At 35.3% G+C, this 22995-nt stretch overlaps 2 protein-coding genes across 4 annotated transcripts; both read left to right on the top strand.

Moving 5' to 3' along the window:
- The first annotated feature begins 1727 nt into the window (after positions 1-1727).
- LOC111797080 (RNA-binding protein 38-like) lies at positions 1728-7319 on the top strand. Of its 3 annotated transcripts, none has more exons than XM_023679976.1 (6): positions 1728-2151; positions 2236-2368; positions 2926-3058; positions 3340-3376; positions 5144-5450; positions 6138-7319. In XM_023679976.1, exons 1-6 carry the CDS (start codon positions 1969-1971, stop codon positions 6176-6178), a joined length of 834 nt encoding a protein of 277 aa, XP_023535744.1. In that variant the 5' UTR covers positions 1728-1968; the 3' UTR covers positions 6179-7319. The 3 variants fall into 3 exon arrangements, with proteins under 3 accessions (XP_023535744.1, XP_023535742.1, XP_023535743.1); XM_023679974.1 differs by having other exon boundaries at positions 2902-3058; XM_023679975.1 differs by having other exon boundaries at positions 1729-2151; positions 2902-3058; positions 6118-7319.
- Positions 7320-20609: 13290 nt separating this feature from the next.
- Positions 20610-21325, top strand: LOC111797574 (ethylene-responsive transcription factor ERF022-like). The gene has a single exon (XM_023680621.1). It carries the CDS (start codon positions 20659-20661, stop codon positions 21142-21144), a length of 486 nt encoding a protein of 161 aa, XP_023536389.1. The 5' UTR covers positions 20610-20658; the 3' UTR covers positions 21145-21325.
- The last annotated feature ends 1670 nt before the right edge of the window (positions 21326-22995 follow it).

Here is a 22995-nt window from a genome sequence, read left to right as displayed (position 1 = left end):
ATCATGGCGCGTGCACCCCTTCCCCTCTTTCTTTCTCAATTATACCCACCATTCCTCACGCGCCCCTTCATCGCGCGTGTAATTCCCTACCTATTCTAAATTAAACCCTAAATATACTATATCCTAATATCACTTTCTTACATATTTATGATTTTACCCAAAATTAAATAATTAAAAAAAACGCATAACATATAATCGTTAACAAATTTCAACTCAATTTTATTTTTTTCAAAGCAAGAAGTATATATTATTCTTTGCTTATTGAGAATAAATTATTAATCAAATAAATAAGGTTAATAAATTGAAAAAAAAATTGGAAATAAATGGAGAATGCACCTCTTTTGTAACAAATACTCACACTAAAAAAAATTACAAAACGCTAGATAGAAAATTATTACATTTTGTTTTTCTTCGAGGTAAAAAACTTGGTGAGATAGACTAATAATTACAACATAAGTCATATTCTATCTTGTGAGATAGCACATCGATTGGGGGGAGAAGGAAACCTTCTTTATAAGGGTGTGAAAATCTCTCTTTAGCAGACACGTTTTAAAATCCTTGAGGGAAAGCCCAAATAGAATAATGTCTACTATTAGTGGGCTTATGCCATTACAAATGGTGTCAGAGATAGATACCAAGCGATGTGTCAGCGAGAAGGCTGAGTCCCGAAGAGAGTGGACATGAGGTGTGCCAGCAAGGACGTTGGGCTCTAAAGAGACGTGGATTGCGGGGTCCCATATTGATAGGAGAAGGGAACGAATGTCAGTGAGGTCACTAGGCTCTGAAGGGAGCTGAATTGTGAGATCCCACATCAGTTGGGGAGGAGAACGAATTTTTTTTTTTTTTATAAGGGTGTGAAAACTTCTCTTTAGTAGACACGTTTTAGAAACCTTGAGGCAAAGTCCAAAGAGGACAATATCTGCTATTGATGGGTTTAGACAGTTACAAATGGTATCAGAATCAGACACCGAGCAATGTGCCAATGAGGAGGCTGAGCCTCGAAGGAGGTGGACACAAGGTGGTGTGCCAGTAAGGACGTTGGGCCCCGAAAGGAGGTGGATTGGAGGTCCCACATCGATAGGAGAAGGGAACGAGTGCCAGCGAGGACTCTAAGTCCCGAAGGGGGGTAGATTGTGAGATCTCACATCGATTGAGGAGGAAAACAAAACATTCTTTATAAGGGTGTGGAAACCTCTGTCTAGCATACACGTTTTAAAAACCTTGAGGAAAATCTAAAAAAGAACAATATCTACTAGCTATGGATTTTGGCCGTTACATATCTGATATGATCTTCTATATCTCACATCGATTGGGAGGAGAACAAAACATTCTTTATAAGGGTGTGAAAATCTCTCCCTAGCATACGCGTTTTAAAGATCTAGAGGAAAATCCCAAAGAGACAATATTTGCTAGCTATGGATTTGAGCCGTTACATAGCTGATCTGATCTTCTATATTTATTTCGGTATTTACCGCATAAGTCATCTTCTAATGAGCTCATATAGATACCGAGTTAACCCTAATGGGTCGAGACGATATTTTAATATTAAATTGATATAATAAACTTAAAAGAAAAAAAAAAAAAAAAAAAAAAAAGGAAGAAAAAAATAGTATTGCTCCTCTTGGCATTGCCTCCTTGGTGGGCTCTCCTCTCTCAATATAATTTGACGTCCGTATTATAAGAGGGTCTTTCCTGCCTCCCTTTAGCCCCAAAAATAATTATAGTAATATATATTTTATTTTATTTTATTTTTTATTTATAATTTGTTGCTGTCAAAGTTTTGCTTTCCCTTCCCTCCTTCCTTCACTTTCTCCTTTGTTCTCATCTCTGACCTAATTCTCTTCTTCTTCTTCCTCTTCACAAACAAAAACTTGAAAGATTTTGTTGGGTTTTGAAGATCAAACAACTTTTGTTTTGAAAATCGAAGAATTTTTGTTTCGAAGATCGAAGAATTTGGTGTTGAAGATCATGACTCCATCTAACATAGCAAGCCAATTTGGTGATACCACTTACACCAAGGTTTTCGTTGGTGGCTTGGCTTGGGAGACCCAAAAAGACACCATGAAGAATTACTTTGAGCAATTTGGTGATATCTTGGAAGCTGTTGTTATTACCGACAAGGCCACCGGACGATCCAAAGGCTATGGATTTGTAATCATCTTCTTCTAATTTCTCCATCTTGTTGTTCTTGTTCATGTTCTTCTTCCATTTACTCTTTTCCTTTTTCGATTTTAGGTTACTTTTCGGGAACCCGACGCTGCCATGAGAGCTTGTGTCGATGCGGCGCCGGTCATCGATGGTCGGAGAGCTAATTGCAATCTTGCTTCTCTCGGTGTTCAGAGATCTAAACCCTCCACGCCTAAGCACGGTATATTCACGTTTCTATACTCAGATCTATTGATTTTGATATTGCATGATATTGTCTACTTTGAATATAAAGCTCTCGTGACTTTACTTTTAGTTTTATCGAGATAGTGTTTGTTACTGTGAGATCCCACCTCGGTTGGAGAGGAGAACGAAACACCCTTTATTAGGGTGTGGAAACCTCTCCCTAGCAGACACGTTTTAAATACCTTAAGGGTAAGCTCGAAAGGGAAAGCCCAAAGAGAACAGTATCTACTAGCGGTCACTTTAAATACCCTTTATAAGGACAAGCAAACCTCTCTCTAGCAGATGCGTTTCAAAATCTTGAAGGTAAGCCCGAGATAGTGTCTGTTACTGTAAGATCTCACACTCTCGATAAGGGTTTAGAAACCTCTCTCTAGTAGACGCGTTTTAAAAGCTTTGAGGGTAAACTCTAAAAGGACAATATCTGCTAGCGGTGAGTTTAGATCGTTACAGTAAAGTGTATACTTACGATCATTTAGATGTTTGTTTAAGTGTTTGATTTTGTGTTTAAAGAGAAAAAGAAATGGGAATTAACAGGAGGAGGAAGAAACTTTAGGGTATTGAGCTCTTTCCAGACTGGATTTGGAGGGAATGTTGGCTCAGCTTTTCATTCAACACCAACTTTCCCTCATTATGCTATCCACCAAGGGATCCCTTACAATCTCTATGGGTACTCTTTCTCTCTCTCTCTCTCTCTCTCTCTCTCTCTCCTTTTCTCTCTCTACAACGTGACATGCCAACTCATATATTCACTTTAATTTATGACTAAGAATAAAGTTTTTATTTTTGCTTCATAATTACTCTAAATTAATTCATATCATTTCCTATATTCATGTAATGCATTAAATTCTCCTTTCCTTTTGTTCTTTCCATTCCTTTGTATTAATGCATGCATGGGATTGCATGGATTTGTGAATAATTGGGTAATTATTATTATTGTTGCTTGTTTAGGTACTCTTCGTACTCGCCCGACTACGCTTACCCCACGGTTTGTACAAACCTTTCTTGTTCTTCAGATTATTTTTAGTTTTGAGTATCATTGTTAGGAATGACGACTCTCCACGATCGTATGATATTGTCCACTTTGAGCTTAAGCTCTCGTGGGTTTGCTTTGGACTTTCTAAAAACCTCGTATCGATGGAGATATATTCCTTACGTATAAATCCATGATCATTCCTGTGAGATATCACATTGATTGGGGAGGAGAAACGAAACACCCTTTATAAGGGTGTGGAAACCTTTCCCTAGCAGACGCGTTTTAAAAACATTGAGGGGAAGCCCGAAAGGGAAAACCCAAAGAGAAAAATATCTGCTAGAGGTGTGCTTAAGCCGTTATAAATGGTATCAGAGCCAGACACTGGGCGATGTGTCAGGGAGGAGGTTGAGCTCCGAAGGGGGTGGACAATAGACAATGTGTCAGCATTCTTGCTGGCCACAAAGAGGGGTGGATTTGAATGGGTCCCACATTGATTGGAGAAGGGGATGAGTGCCAACAAGGACATTGGGTCTTGAAGGGAGTGGATTGTGAGATCCCACATTGGTTGAGGAGGAGAACGAGACACCCTTTATAAGGGTGTAGAAACCATTTCTTATCAAACCCGTTTTTAAAACCTTAAAGGGAAAACCCAGAAGGAAAAATCTCAAAAAGAACAATATCTGCTAGTGGTGTGCTTGACCGTTACAATTCCTTAAATTAGCCAATGTGAGATTGCATCCCGACAATCTTTAACCATCATGAAATTCACAAAGAATAGTTGAAGTAATGGAATGGAATAAATATTTAAGAAGAGAAAAGAAACAAAATAAATTTAAAGGGTTTTGAATAAGGACGGTAAAATTTTAATATTCCTTAGGGTGGAAGAATCTGTGTCATTGCGTGGTGGTCAAACTGTTGAAAAAGTGAAAGTTAAAAGAGACCAAATCTGTGCTTCCTTCTCTTGTCGTTTGACCCGACAGTTTTTGTTTCTACATTTATTATTTTGTAACAGTAAATAACTTTTTTTACAGTTTTTTTTTTATGGTTTTATTGTTACGGTTTTTGTTACACGTTCTTTCATGCATGTAATCATGTAAGCTCAAACTTTAAAAAAAAAACAAAACAAAACAAAAGCTTTAAAATTAAAATAGTCGAGATTTCTACACCTTTATAAAAAAATGTTTCAGAGTCCAGTGTCCTTGTTTACACACCGCCTCGTGTCCTCAACTTTCTTGCTGACATATTGTCCCGTGTCTAGCATTGATGTCATCTATAACCGCCCAAGCCCATCGCTAGCAGATATTGTCCTCTTTTGAATTTTCATTCTGAACTCTCCCTCAAAGTTTTAAAACGGATTTGTTAAGAAGAGTTTCCACACTCTTATAAAGAATGTTTTGTTCTGCTTCTCAATGACGTGGGATCTGAGTTATGTTGAGTTGGAATTTTTTTTTGGATTTGGGTTGGTTAGATTGATGGCTCGATTAACCTAAATACAACTTACAACCGAACCCCAAGTTGGGTTGAGGTTGGGTTGACGGATTTTTTTAAATTATTTTAAAAAATTTGTTTATTTCCCTAGCACATTACATTAATAACTAAATTTTTATAAATTTAAAATATCAAACATTTATAAGCAACAATATATCAATAACATTAGTAAAAAAACGTCAAATATTTTTTGTTTCAAAAAATTTCACTTAAACGGAAAAAAAAATTATAATTCAACCCGACCTTTATTATATTATTATTTATATGAGGGGTTTTTTAATTAATTTCCAGAGCTATTACAATGTGTACGGCGGAGCAACTGCACAGTACCCCATGTACGGCACCGGTCCCGGCGGCATATTGAGTGGAGCAGCGGCGGCGGCAGCCGCATTCTACCCTTATTTCCAATTCGGGGAAGGAAGCGGCGGCGGAGCTAATGGCTTCACCGGCGGTTCCGGGCAGCAGGGGTATGGCGTTCAGTACCCTCACCACCTGTTGCAGTACTCGGCGGCCCTTAATTCAACTCCAACAACGTTCCCTCAGCACTATGCCGCTCCTCCTATGTCTCTGCCTCCCACGCCCCCCACTTTGCCATCAGGTTCGTCTCCCCGCTCTCGTCTCGTTGGATTAGTTTAAAACAATTATGTTCATCTTCATAAATAAAAAATAAAAAAAATAAAATAGTTATCCAACGAACTAATTGTTAAGGATATTTAGCCTTCCAGTATAGTTTATGTTAAGAATGATTCTCTGATACCATGTTAAGAATGAAAAGCTTTAATACCATGTTAAGAATGATACACTGATCCCATCCCATGTTAAGAATAATGCTCTGATACCATGTTAAGAATGTTACTCTGATATCATGTTAAAAATGAGAAGCTCTGATATCATGTTAAGAATGATGTTCTGATACCATGTGAAAAATGATGCTCTGATACCATTCTATGAGAAACAAAAGTGAGATTGAAAGTTCGAGAAACATAGATGGGATCGAAAGTCCAAGAAAATGGGAATCTATGATTGAAAGTCCAAGAAAGTGGGATCGGAAGTACTGTAAAATAAGAGAAAATATTCTACTAACGAAACCTAGAAGATAAAGATAAATAGTTTATCATAATTACATATTTGACCTTTTATCATATTTGCCCTCCTTTCCATTTCCTCGGTAATTTATTTGATGATTATAAATAGAGAATTTTACCACCATTCAGGTGGGGTAGTTTTAGCAAATATTCTCACTAATATCTTTGTATCTTTGACAGTGTTTTTCGCTATTCCACAGGCGTGACGATGGCTCTTCCTACACCAATCCCACATCGCTAAACGTCCTCAAATTTCCTCCGAAACGAAAAATCACAAGCCCTAACCATGGTTCCATCTCTTTCTCTCTTCCACTCTTTTGGCCAATGGTCAGCCCTCGGTCGGGGTTGAGCCAACCAACCATAGCTAACCTCACCAAAATCATGCATTATTTTTTTTTTATCAAAAGTGGTTCTTAGGCCATGAAGGGACTTGGCCCTAAGTTGGCTAATTATGCACATAGCTACGTTTTAATCTTTGATAGCCTAAGGAAGGCTACAAGGATAGACCCAAAAAACATTTTTCCAAAGGAAAAAAAAAAACCATTTCAAAAAGCTAATATTTTTCTCATTATTGTAATTAAATTTCAAATTAGGAGTAATCACAACACGCTGCTTCTGTGAAGATCAGCGAATAGCTCCTGAACTCATCAGGGTTAGGGTTAGGGTTAAGAATATGTAGCGTTTTTGTTGCTATCATTACAATTTAATTAACTTGGTCTAATCAACCAACCCATTTCAAAATATTCCCCATGGGTTTGGGGAATGGTAATGAAACCCTTTTATTAATCAACTCTTAAGCACATTATTAGTTATTTCTTGTAATTAAACTTCACAAACAATGGTGGCTTTAACTTATGGGAGTTATAGCCATGTTTATTTTTGGTAAAGGTTTTGCATTTAGGTCCAATAATTAGGAGTTAATTAGGATAGGATTAAGCATTCCATGATTTTGAGACTCCATTAATGGATATTGGAGGTCTCAAAATAAGCATTTTGCATGTGAGCCTTTGGGAGATATTTGGGTTCCCTTTGGCTTGTTCTTTCACTAACCCTAAACCAACCATGGTTAGGACTTAGGTCAACTTCATTTCTCTTTTCAATATTCCCATTTTACCCTCCTCTCTATCATCCATCCCAATCACCAATGTGTATGTGTGTTCAAGGGCTTTCTCGTCATGGAGATGGTGGACCTTGGAAGCACTGTTTTTCATTGATTATGTCTGTAAAAGAAGAGCCTTTGTTCATGTCTTTTTATGGTTTGTAATGTAATTAGATACTCTATTACTCTTTCTTTATATCAAGACTTCTGGCTAAGATTTGGTTCTTCATTAGTTGCTTGAAGAATAACCTACGTACCTCAATATGAATTGCTTCTTTCTTTCTCTCCATTTCTTAATTTCTTGATTTGATTTGATGTTGGGTGTTTGAAAGTATGTGTTTTTTCTTTCAAAATACTTTATTCTAAAACGTTTTTAAGACTAGACTCTCGAGTTTAGAACAATTTAGTCTTCAATTTAGTTTCCTTTTGAATTTGAAACTTTAGAACTCCAATTTGAGACTTCTTTATGTTGAGAATTGTTGGGAGAAGAGTCCTGCATATGCTAATTAAGAGGTTGATCGTGGGTTTATAAGTAAGGAATGCTATCTTCATTGGTATAAAGTATTTTGGGGAAACCAAAAGTAAAGTCATGAGAGCTTATGCTCAAAGTGGACAATATCATATCATTATGGAGGGTCGTAGTTTCTAACATGGTATTAGAGTCATGCTCTTAACTTAGCCATGTCAATAGAATTCTCAAATGTCGAACAAAAAAAGTTGTGAGCCTCGAAGGTGTAGTCAAAGTGACTCAAGTGTCGAACAAATGATGTACTTTTGTTCGAGGGCTTCAGAGAAGGAGTTGAGTCTCAATTAAGGGGGAGGCTATTCGAGAGCTCCATAGGCCTCAGGAGAGGGTCTATGGTGTACTTTGTTCGAGAGGAGGATTGTTGAGGATTGTTGGGGAGGAGTCACATATCGGCTAATTCAGGGGTTGATCATAGATTTATAAGTAAAGAAGACTATCTCCATTAGTATGAGGTCTTTTGAGAAAACCAAAAGTAAAGTCATGAGAGCTTATCTTCAAAGTGGACAATATCATATCATTGTGGAGGGTCGTTGTTTCTAACATGGTATTAGAGTCATGCCCTTAACTTAGCCATGTCAATAGAATTCTCAAATGTCGAACAAAAAAGTTATGAGCCTCGAAGATGTAGTTAAAAGTGACTTAAGTGTCAGAACAAATGGTGTACTTCATTTGAGAGCTCTAGAGGAGTCAAGCCTCGATTAAGGGGGAGGTTGTTCAAGAGCTCTATAAACCTCAGGAAAGGCTCTATGGTGCACTTTGTTCGAGAAGTAATTAGCCATGACCGTGCAAGCCGTTCCTTCATGGGTCCTTGAATTGAACCCTTGGAGTCTTGCTCTATTGATGGGGAAGGGAATGAAAATGAAACACAACCATTAAATTATATGATTCTTTGTTTTAGAAGCACGTATTGTTCCAAAAACACATCCAACCAGTTGTGATTTGTGACCTTTTTGACTTTGAGAGTTAGAGGCCCACCTTAAAGATAAAAAGTGAAAAAGGTAACCCTCTTCTTCTAGACATCTAAGACCATTAATTATTTGACTCTATCACTTGTCCGTTTCCCGTGGTTCTACCCGTGAATCATTAAACTTGACTTATACTCGAGCAAATTTAGAAAATTTGTTAGTGATTCTTTCATTAGATACACGTAAAAGAAATTAAAAATTTAGTGCTTAAAGTTCTTTACTACAAATATGTTCTCGACTCCTCTCAAGTTAGTTTTTTTTTCTGCTTCGGTTATTCATTTTGATGTGGGTCGATCGAGGTTCAAAACCAACATCTCCGACTCTAATATTTTAACTTAAAGTGAAATCAACAAGGTGATATTTTTCTTTTGGGTGGGTTTTGTAATATAGTTCCAAATGATATGGAATCAACCCAATGGAAAGCTCTAATGCCAAATGATAAAGAAATCACTCTAAGGAGAGTAAGATTCAGATTACCTTGTTGATCAAATATCTGAAAGCAAGAACACTTGTTTGAGATTCGAATCACTCCACAACCAAGATTGATCATGTCGAGCTTGAATGATTCTACATGCAACCTAAACTATATAAAATTGCAAAGAAACTTAGTCATGGGCTGAAAGATAGCACAAATGCTCATTTTACTGTATTTTTCAAGTCTCCTTACAAATATAACATACATGGTTTTATATAACCTCAAAATGAAACTCTTAACTGTACACGACACATTTCAAGAGTTTGTAACATTCATATTTTATAAAAAGTCTTAAAATACATTAATGAAATACAGTAACTCTAAATTATTCTAAATGGTAATCCACCCAAAATTTATAACAATGAAACTTCATTCTTTTTTAACGTGACATAAATTGAAATATCTTTTAATAATTTCAACAATATTTTCTTCACATCTTCATTGAAGTATATTGTATGATCGATGTCTCTCGGTTCATATCATAATAGCCTAAAAGAGTAAGAGTTTGTAAGATTATGTTTAAATTTGTGGTTTTGGGAGAGAATATTTAGACTATTTGTGGAGGATGATAGATTGTTTGATTGAAGGTAAATAAAGTTTGCTATTATCAACTTCATTTATTTTCATTATCTCATTTCCATGCCTTATAATGATTCACTATGATTGCTTCAAGATCAATTCATTATAATTGCGAAAACGATTTTCGTTCTAGGGTTGAGTATATAGGAAAAAGAGTCGATTTTGAAAGGCTTCGAAAGTGACATGTTATCTAATTATCAAATGGAAATGTATGATATTTCGTATTTCTATAATCTAACGTTTGTTTTATGTGATATTTTTAATCATAGATTTGAATCCTAATTTTATATATTCCTGCCAATTTTTACTAATAACGATATTAGAAAAGATGAATATAATTTTAGAGTTTTGAATAATGAATACGTAAAACACCAATGAAACTATTTTTATGTTGGAACCATCAATTAGGAACCATTTATAGGATATTCTTAATAACAAAAATATGGGATCATAAGGACATGTCTCTAAATTAAGGATTGATACATGACGATAAGCCACCAATCCCCTCTGAGATGAGATGGAATGAGATCTGAATCTTGTAATGGGTAATACCAATAATGAATTCCTTATCCAAAGGTTTGAAATATTGTACGAGTTTCATCGTAATTAAACTAGTTTTCTAGGCTTGCAACTAAATCCTTGATTGCAACAAGGGATAAATATTATCGGTAGCATATGCACATGTTTTTCGAACATGCATATAATGTATCACATTTGAAATTTTAATATGTTAGTTCTACGTAGAAACGAAAATTAAAGGCCAAAAAAAAAAAAAAAAAAAAGTAAGAAAAAATATTGTAAACAGAGAAATGAGTTTGGGAAACAATTACAAGACGTAATACAAAAGACTTGAATATAAAGATGGACTGACACTTTGAAACGACCCCCTTTGTCACTGTAGGGTCTCGAACGATCCTCCACCTCAACCGACAGTCTGTGAACACCTCAAAAGAAAGAAGAAAGAGGAGAGTATAAAAATACTTAGTAAGCAACCTACTTGCAAGCTCTCATTGCATCCTTAAACTAGTAGATATTTACCTGCTTTACTCCGAACTCTAGAAAGTTTAGGCCTAGTCTCTACTACTATATGAGCATTTGGGGTGTCTCGAAGTTTTGAGTGATACTTTAGTTGCTCATGGACCCATCCAAATGTCTGTTCTTTGAAGCCCTAGTCAATCTATATGAGATGAATACACCAAATTTGAATACATTGAAGAATTAATTTAGATAGCAGTCGGAGCTCCTGAGCTAGAAAAAACACACCTTGAACGTAAGCCGAAGACGAGCTGCGGCTACGGATCGATTGACACGCACACCACACGTGGGGGAGGAGATGTGGCTAAGTCTCAGGTCGATACATGGGTATGGGTCAACTAGCACTGGTTGGGCCCTTGATACTCGTGGGCTGTGCTTCTGTTGGTCTGGGCTGTGAACCTTGGCCCAAAATGGTACTGTGACGGGCTGAGGAAGTGGACTGGGTTGTTGGCTTCTAGAATTTTGTTTGGGCTATGGCTATTGGGTGCATTTCCAAACCTGCCAATTTTGGTCCAAGGCTACAGTTTTGGGTCGGATGCTTACTGAAGTTGAGGCTTGGATTTTGGATCGGACCCGAAGCTGACAAGTGGTTCTTTTTCGGGTAGTGGGTCAAGGGTTTTTTTTTTTAATGACTATGGTTACATTATACACCACTAATAAGAACTTTTGTAGTCAAAAGTAATTTGACTTTGGAACAATTGTTAGGGTATTTCTCTCTCATTTCATCCTCATGTTCCTAAGTGCCTTCTCTTATTTGGTGATTTTACCACAATATTTTGATGAAAGCTATTTATCATGAGAGAAGAACCTTCACTTCTCGAGTTAGGATCCTAACTAGTCTGTCTTTGACGTCATTTTCCAATCAAAACTGACACCTCCCTCTTCGTCTTAGTTGGTTTATTCGTCCTTAGGGTATTTTAAGGTCGTGGCACCCTTGGTTTGATTTCGAAACCCACGATGAGAACTACGGGTTAAACGTGATGTATCTGGTGTCACTGTCGTGTTCTCCCTCTCGTATGCCATCCCTTAAGTTATCCTCACGCGTTTCCTCATCGAACTGAGTTTGCCGAAAAACTTCGAATCCTTTCTCTCTCCCTCTCGATTTTTTCCTTTTTGTTTCTTCGTTACAGGTACTCGAGGTCGTGTGGAGGGTTGGCTAAAGGGGGTGGGAGTGTCATGGAGATTCGCGAGGTTCAAGGTTGTGTGGAGAATTCTCGTGTCCTCCTCGAATTTCGTCAAATTTTTTTTTAACTGATTGTTAAATTTTTAATAAGAAAATAGGGTCGTTTAAGATTAACCTATTTGTATTTTGAAGGGTTGGTTGAAGATTTTTTATTATTTATTGTTGCATATCTAGAGAATAAGTTAAATTTACTAAACATAAAACTATGGAATTTAGATTTCACACAAAATTTATCTCATATTCCTAGATTGTTATACCTTTAGGGAGAATCACAACTTAACCGACCACAGTACTTTAGAACTATTATGGTTACATTCGCCTTTTACGTGGGCCTCTGTAATGGTTAAAAAAAAATAGTCACTAAGAAATACGTGAAAATATATTATGTATGATAACACGTGCCTAGTGGCCCTTGCACGTATCATTTATGGTTTATGTTATGTGATAATGTGATTATGTTATATGATGATGTTATATGATGTTGTATGATGAAGTTATATGATAATATGACGATGTATATGATATGAGATGATGACATAATGATGATGCATGATAACATGATGATGAGATGACTTAATATGATGTTATTCCATATTAAGATCATGTGCATGATGATTTTGTGTATCCATATATAGTGGGTTACTTTCCAATTTATGATGATGAGTACGGACACATACACTATGATAACAATGATGATGATCATGCCTTGCATGACACCCAGATGTTTCCTGACCTCCGAACGTCCGACTATAGTGGGTCCAAGGGAGTGCGAACCGCCTTGGGACTCACACTTGCATAAGTGAATCGTGTGTAGGAAAGTACTACATATCCAATTTTGTCCGGACTAGAGATCACCTCTATGATGGTTTTAACAATAGGTCCCTAATCACGAGTTGCATGTTTTTTGCATTCTACCCAAATAGTGAGGTTACTTACCGACTATTTCTTTAAATACTCAATCCGTGTTACTTCTATTTCAGGTAAAGACCAGACACCTTTGTACGGATGAAGGCGCATTGCAAGTAAAAACCATGACACAAGCATAGGATAATGATATTTCATTTATTAGACTTTATGACACAACATAGTATTTTATAATGAAGTTTTCAAAGAGAGTACATTATGTTGACAGTAGCGAGTAGAAATCTAGAGTCGTTGGCTCCTTTATCATCGAGGTTACAAATTTTCTTCACCTTCCGCCCATCATTAAATAAAAATGTCTTTCAAGTTATAAAATATTGGAAAGTGAACCAAAAACATAAAATAATAATAATAAAATAATATCAACAAAACCTTTATATTATACTTTAAACATAAATGATTTTATCCAACAAAATAAACGGATAAATAGAATAATTCTAAAATTACCACCTGATTGTGTTGAGACATTTTTTAAATCCAACTTAATCGATTATGATTTGAATTGAATTTCTTTAATTTTTCGAGTTATCGATATTTTATTTATTTATTTATTATTATTTTAAATTTCATATCCTAAAAATTTNTTTTTTTTTTTTTTTTTTTTTTTTTATCAAGGATCTAAATTTATTTTAATAAATCTTAAATTTAGTTTCTATTATTATTTATTATTAATTTTAAAAAATAAAATAGTGTATATTAGCATTTTATTTACTTATATTATTATTATTGAAGGAGTGTAATAAAGGGTTTAGGGCTTAGGGTCTACCTATCTCGATAGGAACTCATAAAGGAACGAGAGTGAGAGGTTCCATATTGCCAAGCCGGAGGGTAGCACTTCTGTACGTGATCGTAGTATGTCACCTCGTCTCGTCCTCGCACCACAGCATTTCAGAGTATCTATGCACTATTTCCGGTTCGTTGATAAAAAATATAGAGTTGGGATGGAGGTGACATATGTGACATATGTGATACATCAAGTATGACTCGGAGAGATACATGCTAACTATGGGTAGGTCTATAAGGAAAGATGTTTAGGGCATAAATGGGAACAAATTATTGAGATTCTTATTATAACAATTTGAATAGGAAATTGAAATCACTAAAAACAATATAATTCATTTTTTTTAATTGGATAATCATAAGAATTTTTTTATATTTTAGATTATATTTATATTAGAATTAATTATTATCACGTAGAAGGTTACAAATTTTAAAATATCTCGAGGTCAAAAGTTTCATTTTGAGGCTATATTAAAGTTATGTATGTTTGTAAAAAAAATATTTGTGTTTTCTTTCGGCCTATGTAGATTAGGTTACATGCTTAGAATAACTTGATATAATCTATCTTGTTTGTAGAGTGATTCGAATCTCAAACAATGTGATACCCGAGTAAATTAAGGATACATGAATGAACCGAGACTACATTCGAATGAGAACAATCTTTAGGATAGAATGACTAAAAAAAATTTAAAAGAATGGAAAGTTACTGTTGTTGTTGTTGTTGTTGTTGTTGTTGTTAACCGAGACTACATTCGAATGAGAACAATCTTTAGGATAGAATGACTAAAAAAAATTTAAAAGAATGGAAAGTTGTTGTTGTTGTTGTTGTTGTTGTTGTTGTTGTTGTTGTTGTTGTTGTTGTTGTTGTTGTTGTTGTTGTTGTTGTTGTTGTTGTTGTTGTTGTTGTTGTGGTATTAGAATGTAAAATTACTAAGATACCCTTGAACTTCAAAATGTAAAATTACTAAGATACCCTTGAACTTCAAAAAAATTACGAAAATACCACGAATTAGAAACTTAGATATGCATCGGCGAGTGTCCCATATAAAATTCGTAATATCTTCATTTTTTCCCGTTGGATCTTGTCAAATCTGAGTATGTTTTAGAGAAGACACAACTCATCGAACTCAACGCCCAGTATTCAAAATGAAGGTCGGTTGCCTGTTGATTGGAGATATTTTCAGTCGTAACTCCATAAAAATCAACCTCAAATTTATGATAATTTTGGAGGTTTCGATGAAGGTTTAGACTCCATCTATAAAATCTGAAGTAGGGACTTTCATTTAAAGAATCGAGTTAAGTTGAGGCTTTAATTACAGGTCATAGCCTCTAAGATTTTGGATTTCCTACTTGGAATTTCTTCCAAATTTTAGAGCCATAATCCACCACTATACTTCAAACTTGCTTATACTCCTTTTAGATAAGATTATCCACAAGTTTGGTGAAGGAGTTAGAGTACTGAAGGTGCCTCAAACACAGTTTCCCAATTTGGTCCGCCATTAAAGAAAGGAGGCTGAAGATCGAAAATTTAATTCGAGCCCACACACAAATTCGTCAAGAGAAACCTATCTTATTCAGTTTTTGCACCTCCAAGAAGCATTTTCATAGAAGACAAAGAAGGCTAACAAGTCCTAAAGCGTGTCCAGTTGGATAAAAATATTTTTAGGCAAGATTTGGGGGTATGTTATAGGTAGTGGGGTTAGTCGTCGGCTTTCAAACAACGAGGAAATTACCTTAAGTTTGAGGAACTCTAGGTTCATCCCTGATTTTTTGTAACAATTAGGATGCTACGTCAGGATAAGTTTTAAGATGACCCTTGGTTTTCAAGCAACCACAAGGTTACCCTAACCTAAGATGAGCTCATGGTTACCACTTGATTTTCAAGTAACCAGGATGTTACGTCATGATAAGTTTTAAGATGATAGTTGGTTTTCAAGCAACCACAAGTTTACCTTAACCTAAGATGAGTTCATGGTTAGCACTTGATTTTCAAGTAACCAGGATGTTACTTCAGGACAGGTTTTAGGATAACCCTTGATTTTCAAGTAATAAGGTGGTTACCGTAAGATAAGATAAACTCCAACAAGATCTTGGTTTTCTTAGTAACCAAGATGCTACATCAAGATAAATTTTAAGATAACCTGAGATCAAAATGCTGTCCAAAAGAAGAAATAAGTTTCAAGTAGCTTTTGATTTTCAAGCTATCAATGTGCTACCCTAAAGATCGATCAAGTATTAGGTAAGCTTTAATGTTCAAGTAGTCAAAGTGTTACCTCTGATGGTGTTAATATAACACATGCGGAAGCAATTTGAATCTTAGGCACTTTTAGAACATCAATTATTGTAAATGACTAGCATGTTCATAAGTATTAAAACTTAATGAGTTTAAATACTAACCTTTTGTAGTTCAAACTCCTTTTGCCTCACGAACCGATTTCGAACCACCACTAGTGTCTTCTCCACTATTCTCCGGCCTTAGAACGGGATTGTGGAATCCGGTGAGTGACTAAACTTGGGAGGGATTTTGTATACGTGAAAGAGAGTGCTTGTGAGAGGTTTTTCATCAAGATGAAGAATCCCTTCCAAGTATCATGATCACTCTATTTAAAGAGTCAAGTTTGCATGTTCATGCAAACTTGAGATCACCAAATCTTGACACTTAAAATTCCACTCAAATGTTTGAGATTATGTGGCAAGCATGCATGTTTGAGTTAACCAAATTTTGACACTCAAAATTCCACTCAAACTTGTGGGGTTTATTTGGCAAACATGCAAGTTTGGTTAAACCAAATTTTGACACCTCAAAATTCCACTAACATGATTTTTCCATTAGATGAAAGTCAACATTTTGACTTTCTTCATTTTAATTAGATGAAAGTCAACATTTTGACTTTCTTCATTTTAATTCAACAATTAATTTGAATAATGAATTTCAAATTAAAGTAACATTAAATAATTAATTAAACTATTTAATTAATATTTAATATTAATTCAAATGCCAATCCCAGTCAATTCCGACACATAATTGATTAAGATATTTAAATCTTATTTAAATATCTCAGATTCTCTCTTTTCGTTTAATTCGTAAATAAAATAAAATTGCGGTTAAATATATCGTATATATGTAACGCATATTCCCTAATTTGAATTCGAACACTTCGAACTCACTCGTCACACTGTTCTATGGTTTAGTCCGATATGAGCTAGCAGAGGGACCTAATGGACCTATAGATCATGGGCTCCAACGATTCAAGATTAACCGATTAAACTCATTAACCTGGTTAACCAACATTCGTTAACTACTAGGACACTCCACTATAGCCTAGTAGTTGCACTCCCCTCACTATAGATATATTTCTGTCCATCTGATATAACCATGATTAGTAAGTCGATCCTTCACAGGTTGTTCGTAACTAGAGCTGGGTCAATTTACCGTTTTACCCCTGAAGTTACTTCTTGTTCCTTATGTCTCACTGATCCTCTAATAAACAATTGGTTTGTGGTCCAACCAGTAAACCGAATCCCTCTCAGGCCAATGAGAGGGTGGGGCCCCTTGTTCAAGACCTGGAGTCAGTGCTTAAGGGAACTACCTTTCTTCTATCCCTAAAAGTGGGTAGGAGTGAATTCCGTCTTGCACCCCACGTCCCCAGCCATTCACCCAGTCTTACCCCTGAAATGGGAGGCCTGTTGAGTCGGCGAACTAGAGCCACTCTCACCCATGCAAATCTAAGGATAATTCCGAATAAACAGGAGTTCATGGTTAGCTCAGGATTAAAACCGAGTTACCTAGGTTATCGAATGAAAAGAAAATCAGTCTCAACAGTAAACGACTTTATAAAGTGAGAGTGGTTTTCTTCATGGTCCGATCTTATGCAATACTCATTGCATAGGACGCCCCCACTCACATGTCTCCACATGCACAATTTAGTGATCGCATTGTTTATATCATATACAAAAGTGGGCCGCATCCATAGTGTCCCCAGAATAAGGTACTCAGCCTTATCCTTATACTATAGATCATTTTGACTATATACTTGAACTTGATCCACTCTTATGTCTCTACATATAGTTCAAGTAGTCATACTATAGCCAGAGTGTTCTTAGTTTATTGGATTTAGATTAATGATCGTAAAGTTCACTTTATTCAATAACAATTTTTACTGAATAAACATCAATAATGACTTTATTGAAAATAGAATATATCTTTGTTTACAAACTATGAGTTTTAGGACATAAAACCCAACAACCTCAAGACATGAATCAAGTCAAAGCATGTTTACTATACCCAAGCATGTTTACTAGACAACCGTACCCTAAGGAACCCAAGCTTAAGAATGACGAGACAATTAAGTCTGTTAGGTGCCACTTGAGACACAAGAATTAACAATAAGACTCAAGAATCTGAGAAATAAGGATAAGGATAAGGACACAACAAGGAATAAGTGTGGTACACTAGTATACCTAAAAGAACATGATTAAGAACCTACAAGTAGGCTACTTACTCAATCTTTATACTCAATCCATCTTTTCAATATTTTTTTATACTTGAACAAGGAGGTGATTGAGGCTGAGAGTAGACTCCAAGTGGTGTAACAACGGTAAAAAAGAAAAAAATAATAATAAAATAAAATAAAGAGAAAAAAATAACCGACCACTCTCCTTTAATCTCTCCCCTCCTTCCCTCAAATACCTCTCCCATTCTTTAATCTTTCCTTTTTCTTTTATCTGATTTTATTACCTTATTTAGATTTTAGTTATAAATCAAATAACAATAACTTAAGGTAAGATGTTCTGTAAATTTGCATAACCATTTTTAGGAAAGAAAGGAAAATGAGAATGGATTGAAGATGACCCAAAAGTACTTGAAAAAGGGACCGTGAGGAAGAAAAGCATGAAAAGCATGAAATAATATGTACTTATTTTTTTAATCTAAGTTTTATTATTAAACACAATATAGAAACAATGAAAACTAGAAATTCGATTTTTTATTGAATCAATTAAGTTTATATTTAAAATAGGTGAAGATTCGATATAAGTGAGAACTCACAGGATGAAAGCAACCAAATTTGGAGCTAGATAGAACTTTGACTAAGGTCAACCAAGTAAATGGCCTTACTATAGGATAAGCTAGAAATTGTGTGAGTTACAATTTATGATGTATGAGCTCTATTGTATGATGCCGTAGACTAGTATACGATGATGTATGAGTTATGATGCTTGATAATGTGTGTAATATATAGTTTGATATATGACATACTTGATATGCTTGATGCATTTGATGGCGATATGATGAGTATGATGATTGCATGATGTTTATCTTAATGTGATGATGTTTTCCATATTTAGCATGTTATATGATGATGAGTGCCATATTGCATCATGTCGATAGACCGACATAGGACACAACCCTAGAAGCATGAAAATGATATTACTATAAATATCCAACAAGCATGTGTTACTTAGTGTAACAAAGAGATGAAACTAGAGGGTTGTGTCAGAAGAGATGATAAGATAGAATTTAGAGGAACCTCATGCATATTGTATGTTCATAAGCATAGAGATACTTCCCTAGAGACGATGAGTGCAGACGTGCATAGTATGATGATGAGGGTGTTCATGAGGAGCATGACACCAAGGGGTTCTGCTGACCTTCAGACGTCACTACAGATTAGCTTGACCAAAGAGGGTCCAGGGGGTGTGCGAGCCCCCTAGGGATTCACACTCACACGTGTGAGTCGTGTGTAGGGAAGTACTACATATCCAATTTGTCCGAGACTGGAGGCCACCCCTAGAATAGAGTTAGATCCCAAGGGCATGATTGCATGTGTTTGCATTTGCATGACTCTTATAGTGGGGCCACTTACGGAGTATTCTTCGAAATACTAGGTCGTGTGCCACATCATTTTTCAGGTAAAGGCAAGGGGCACCTGTACGGAGGACGGCGACATCTTGAGCAGAGACTGTGACACGTGCATAGGGTAAACTCATATTTAAATTCCTAGTCTTAGGTTAAAATAGGTTGCTTTCCATTTCATCGTTTTAAATTATTTTTCATTTGTTTTTATGTTCTCTAAATTTCAGTATTTCATATTTAAAAACGTAAGACTATGACTGTGTTTTCCAGAGAAGAGGTTGTTTTAAATGTTTTCGACATTTATACGAAGTTTTTTTTTAAGAGTTATTTTTCCACATAAGAGATGAGCATGAGACGTTAGTAGCGACTCTGAACATGTAGAAATTTAGGATCGTTACAGGTGCCATAGACGAGCCCCACCCATCATCCTCATCCCTTTTTTTGTTTTAAATATTTTGTGTCCATTCCTTATTTTGTATTTTAGCTACTTGTGTACGAACTCTATTTTGATGTAACGTAAATATACTATGTATTATGTTATAAATTTTCTTTGTTTTATTTCGCGAAAAGTTTGTCTATCTTTTTACACCATCGAGTCAACCTTAGGTGACAGCTCGTAAAAATTGGGTCGTGACATCTTCACTCTTAAGAAGTGAGGAATAGGTAACTTGACCATGTCAGAAAGGATGTGGGGTCATGAGGTACTGAATCCAAATTTTGAATTCTTCAATAAAGTTGTGAGGTCAAATTCCCAAAAGTTACAATCATTCGAGAAAAAATCATCTTGAATTTTTTATTTTAGCATATGTGATCTAAGCGTTTATATATCTCCAAAGATTCAATAGGGTTTTTAAATCCAATTGACTATGAACTTCCGATCAAATTAGTTAAATTTGATTTTGAAATGAATTTAAGAATTTATATAGTAAAACTTAGCTCTTACGTAATATATAATTGCTTGAGCTCTCTAGAAGGAAGAATGAGACGAAAGTCAATAGGTAACCGTGTTGATAACCGTGTTGATATAATCCTTATTTTGGCTACAACTCATAAAAAGTTTTATATTTATTAAAAGCGTTTTCTCATTATCTATGTTACCAAATATATTCTAAAAATTAAATAACCAAAAAAAAAAAAAAATGTCAAAACATAAAAGCAAAAATAAAAACAAAAAAATGGCCACTTATTTCCATTCCAATACTCACCATTTATATTCTCACTCACTTCAAGTTATCACTCTCAATATATTAAACTTACAATGCAACTACTCCTGCCTTTTGCTTCTTCTTCATTTTCTTCTCTCAATGACTAAAACTCAACCACAACTTATCGAACGTCGACTTGGATCTAACGTTTCGGTTTCGAGTCCCTTTCGAGGGGTTCGAAAGCGGAGTTGGGGTCGCTATGTATCTGAGATACGGTTACCAGGGAAGAAGACACGAGTGTGGCTTGGCTCATTCGCCTCCCCAGAGATGGCCGCACGAGCCTACGACTCGGCAGCTGTATTTTTGAGAGGCACCTCTGCCTTGCTCAACTTCCCTGACTCTGTTGGCTCGCTCCCGCAACCGGAGTCATGCTCGAGGGAACATATTCAATCGGCAGCGGCAAAGGCAGCAGCACAAATGAGAGAGATGGAGGTTGGAGAGCGAAGGGTGAGCAACGGATTGAGTCGGACCATGTTTGAGGAGATGAAGGAAGCGCCATTGTTGAGTCCATTGAGGTTGGCTTGGCTTGGGTTTGGACCAGCCTCAGACGAAGAAGACAATTTGTTATTACCAGGCTATTTCTAAATTTCTAACGACAAATTCCGTGGGTTAAGTTAGCCATGTAATTTGAGTCATTTGATAATGCTATATCAATTGTATTCGTTTTGGGATGAATGTGGTCATTCATAGAAAGGGAATAAATGGTTAGCCCTTATTGTACCGAAACGAATTACCAATAGAAAGAAACAGAATGAATAACATAATATTTTTCGAGCAAGAGTTTCTTTTTGTATCAAATTACTTGAAGTTTTTTAAGTTTCTATTATGAATAAAACCGTACATCTAGCATTAATAAAACGGGAAGAGACTAAGTTTATTGAATTACAATACTAACTCTCCTTTTTATTGGCTTAGCATAGATGGTTGTTTGTTGCATAATTTTAATGGAATAGATAATTTGATTAATTCAACTTTTACATAGATGGTAAGTTAATTATAATAAAATAATATTTTTTATTTAATTTGAAGGTTAAAAGGTTTAATGTTCTATCCTTTGTGCTCATCAAATAAGTTACTAGTTCAGTTATGTTCTAGTGGACGGTAAAAATGTGTTATAAATACTAATATTATTACTTGAGCTATACTTAAGTTGACGATAAAAATGTGTTATGGATATTAATATTGGTGTCTCAACTGTATTCGAATGATTAAATTTAATTCTAAGTATTGAGTTGGGGCAAGTTTTGGTTATTACTTTTCTCGGGTTTGGAATAGTTTTTTTGTTTTTTAATAAATTTGATTTTTAAATAAAATAAAATTTTACAAAAGCACATTGATAAAATTAATAATTTTCAGACTAAATTGAAATTTAATAAATAAGAAATGTTTATTTAAAAAAAAAAAAAATTGGNTTTTTTTTTTTTTTTTTTTTTTTTTTTTTTTTTTTTGTAAAAAAGAAAAAAAGAAAACTCTTGAAAGATATATTCTCTAAAAAAAATTGTTAATTAAAAATTATTAAAATAAGAAGTATGAAAAAAAATGTTTATAATTAATAATCCAAGATTTTGTTATTTAAAGTCATTTTAAAAAATATAGGATATAAAACATTTTTTAAGCCGAAACAAATGCTATTCAAGCCAAGTTGTGACATCCAACTCAACTTGCGTGCTATGTGTCACGATCATACTCGTTCAGGGTGTGTTGTTTGTGGCCGCATGTCCATGCCAAGCCAAACTTTTTATGTCTTTCTATGTTGTAATGCTTTTCTTTTGTATTTCTAGGAAGTATGACGTTTCGGAAAAATCATGTCTAGGTCTGCCAGACATGAAATGCCTCAAAATATACTATAGGAGGATATGACTAGTTGTCAACTTCTCCCTACCCGATAGTTATATGTTGTAAGCCATTGTTGTTGCTTTTTTGCTTGCATCACATATAACACCAAATTCAATCTTTCAAATCTTGCTTTCAAAACTCTCTACCCCCATTTTCTAAAACTTTTTCTTAAACCGGGACCAAAGGCTCGAGCATACGTCGTTTGGCCGTAGGCGACGCAAGAACGAATTGACTTATTTCACTTGTTGCTGGAAAGTGAGTGCCGCACAATCACAAGTCCGTTGCCATCAAAAGTGCGATTATGACACTATGTATCCATGTGATCCCTCACTCCGTACAAGATTGGTTTACAGAGCATAAGTTCTAAATGAAAGCTCAGGTTCATTTCCACACATAATACATAGTTATGAATTCATGAATTAGATATACATTCCTACCTAGACTGATTTAGGTCACATGATCAATATGAAATCATGTAGCTACCGAACTAGGTTGCAAAATCATATGTAGCATCCCACCAATCAAAATGAGACGTCTCGTCAGACTAACCAGGGTGAGGCATCCCACAACTAATCATGGTGGGGCATCCCACAAATTGAG

This window comes from Cucurbita pepo, chromosome LG06 (genome assembly GCF_002806865.2).
Source record: "Cucurbita pepo subsp. pepo cultivar mu-cu-16 chromosome LG06, ASM280686v2, whole genome shotgun sequence".
NCBI classification, from domain to species: Eukaryota; Viridiplantae; Streptophyta; class Magnoliopsida; order Cucurbitales; family Cucurbitaceae; genus Cucurbita; species Cucurbita pepo.
The sequence above is the reverse complement of the archived record's forward strand: the minus strand, read 5'-3'. Positions and strand labels throughout refer to the sequence as shown.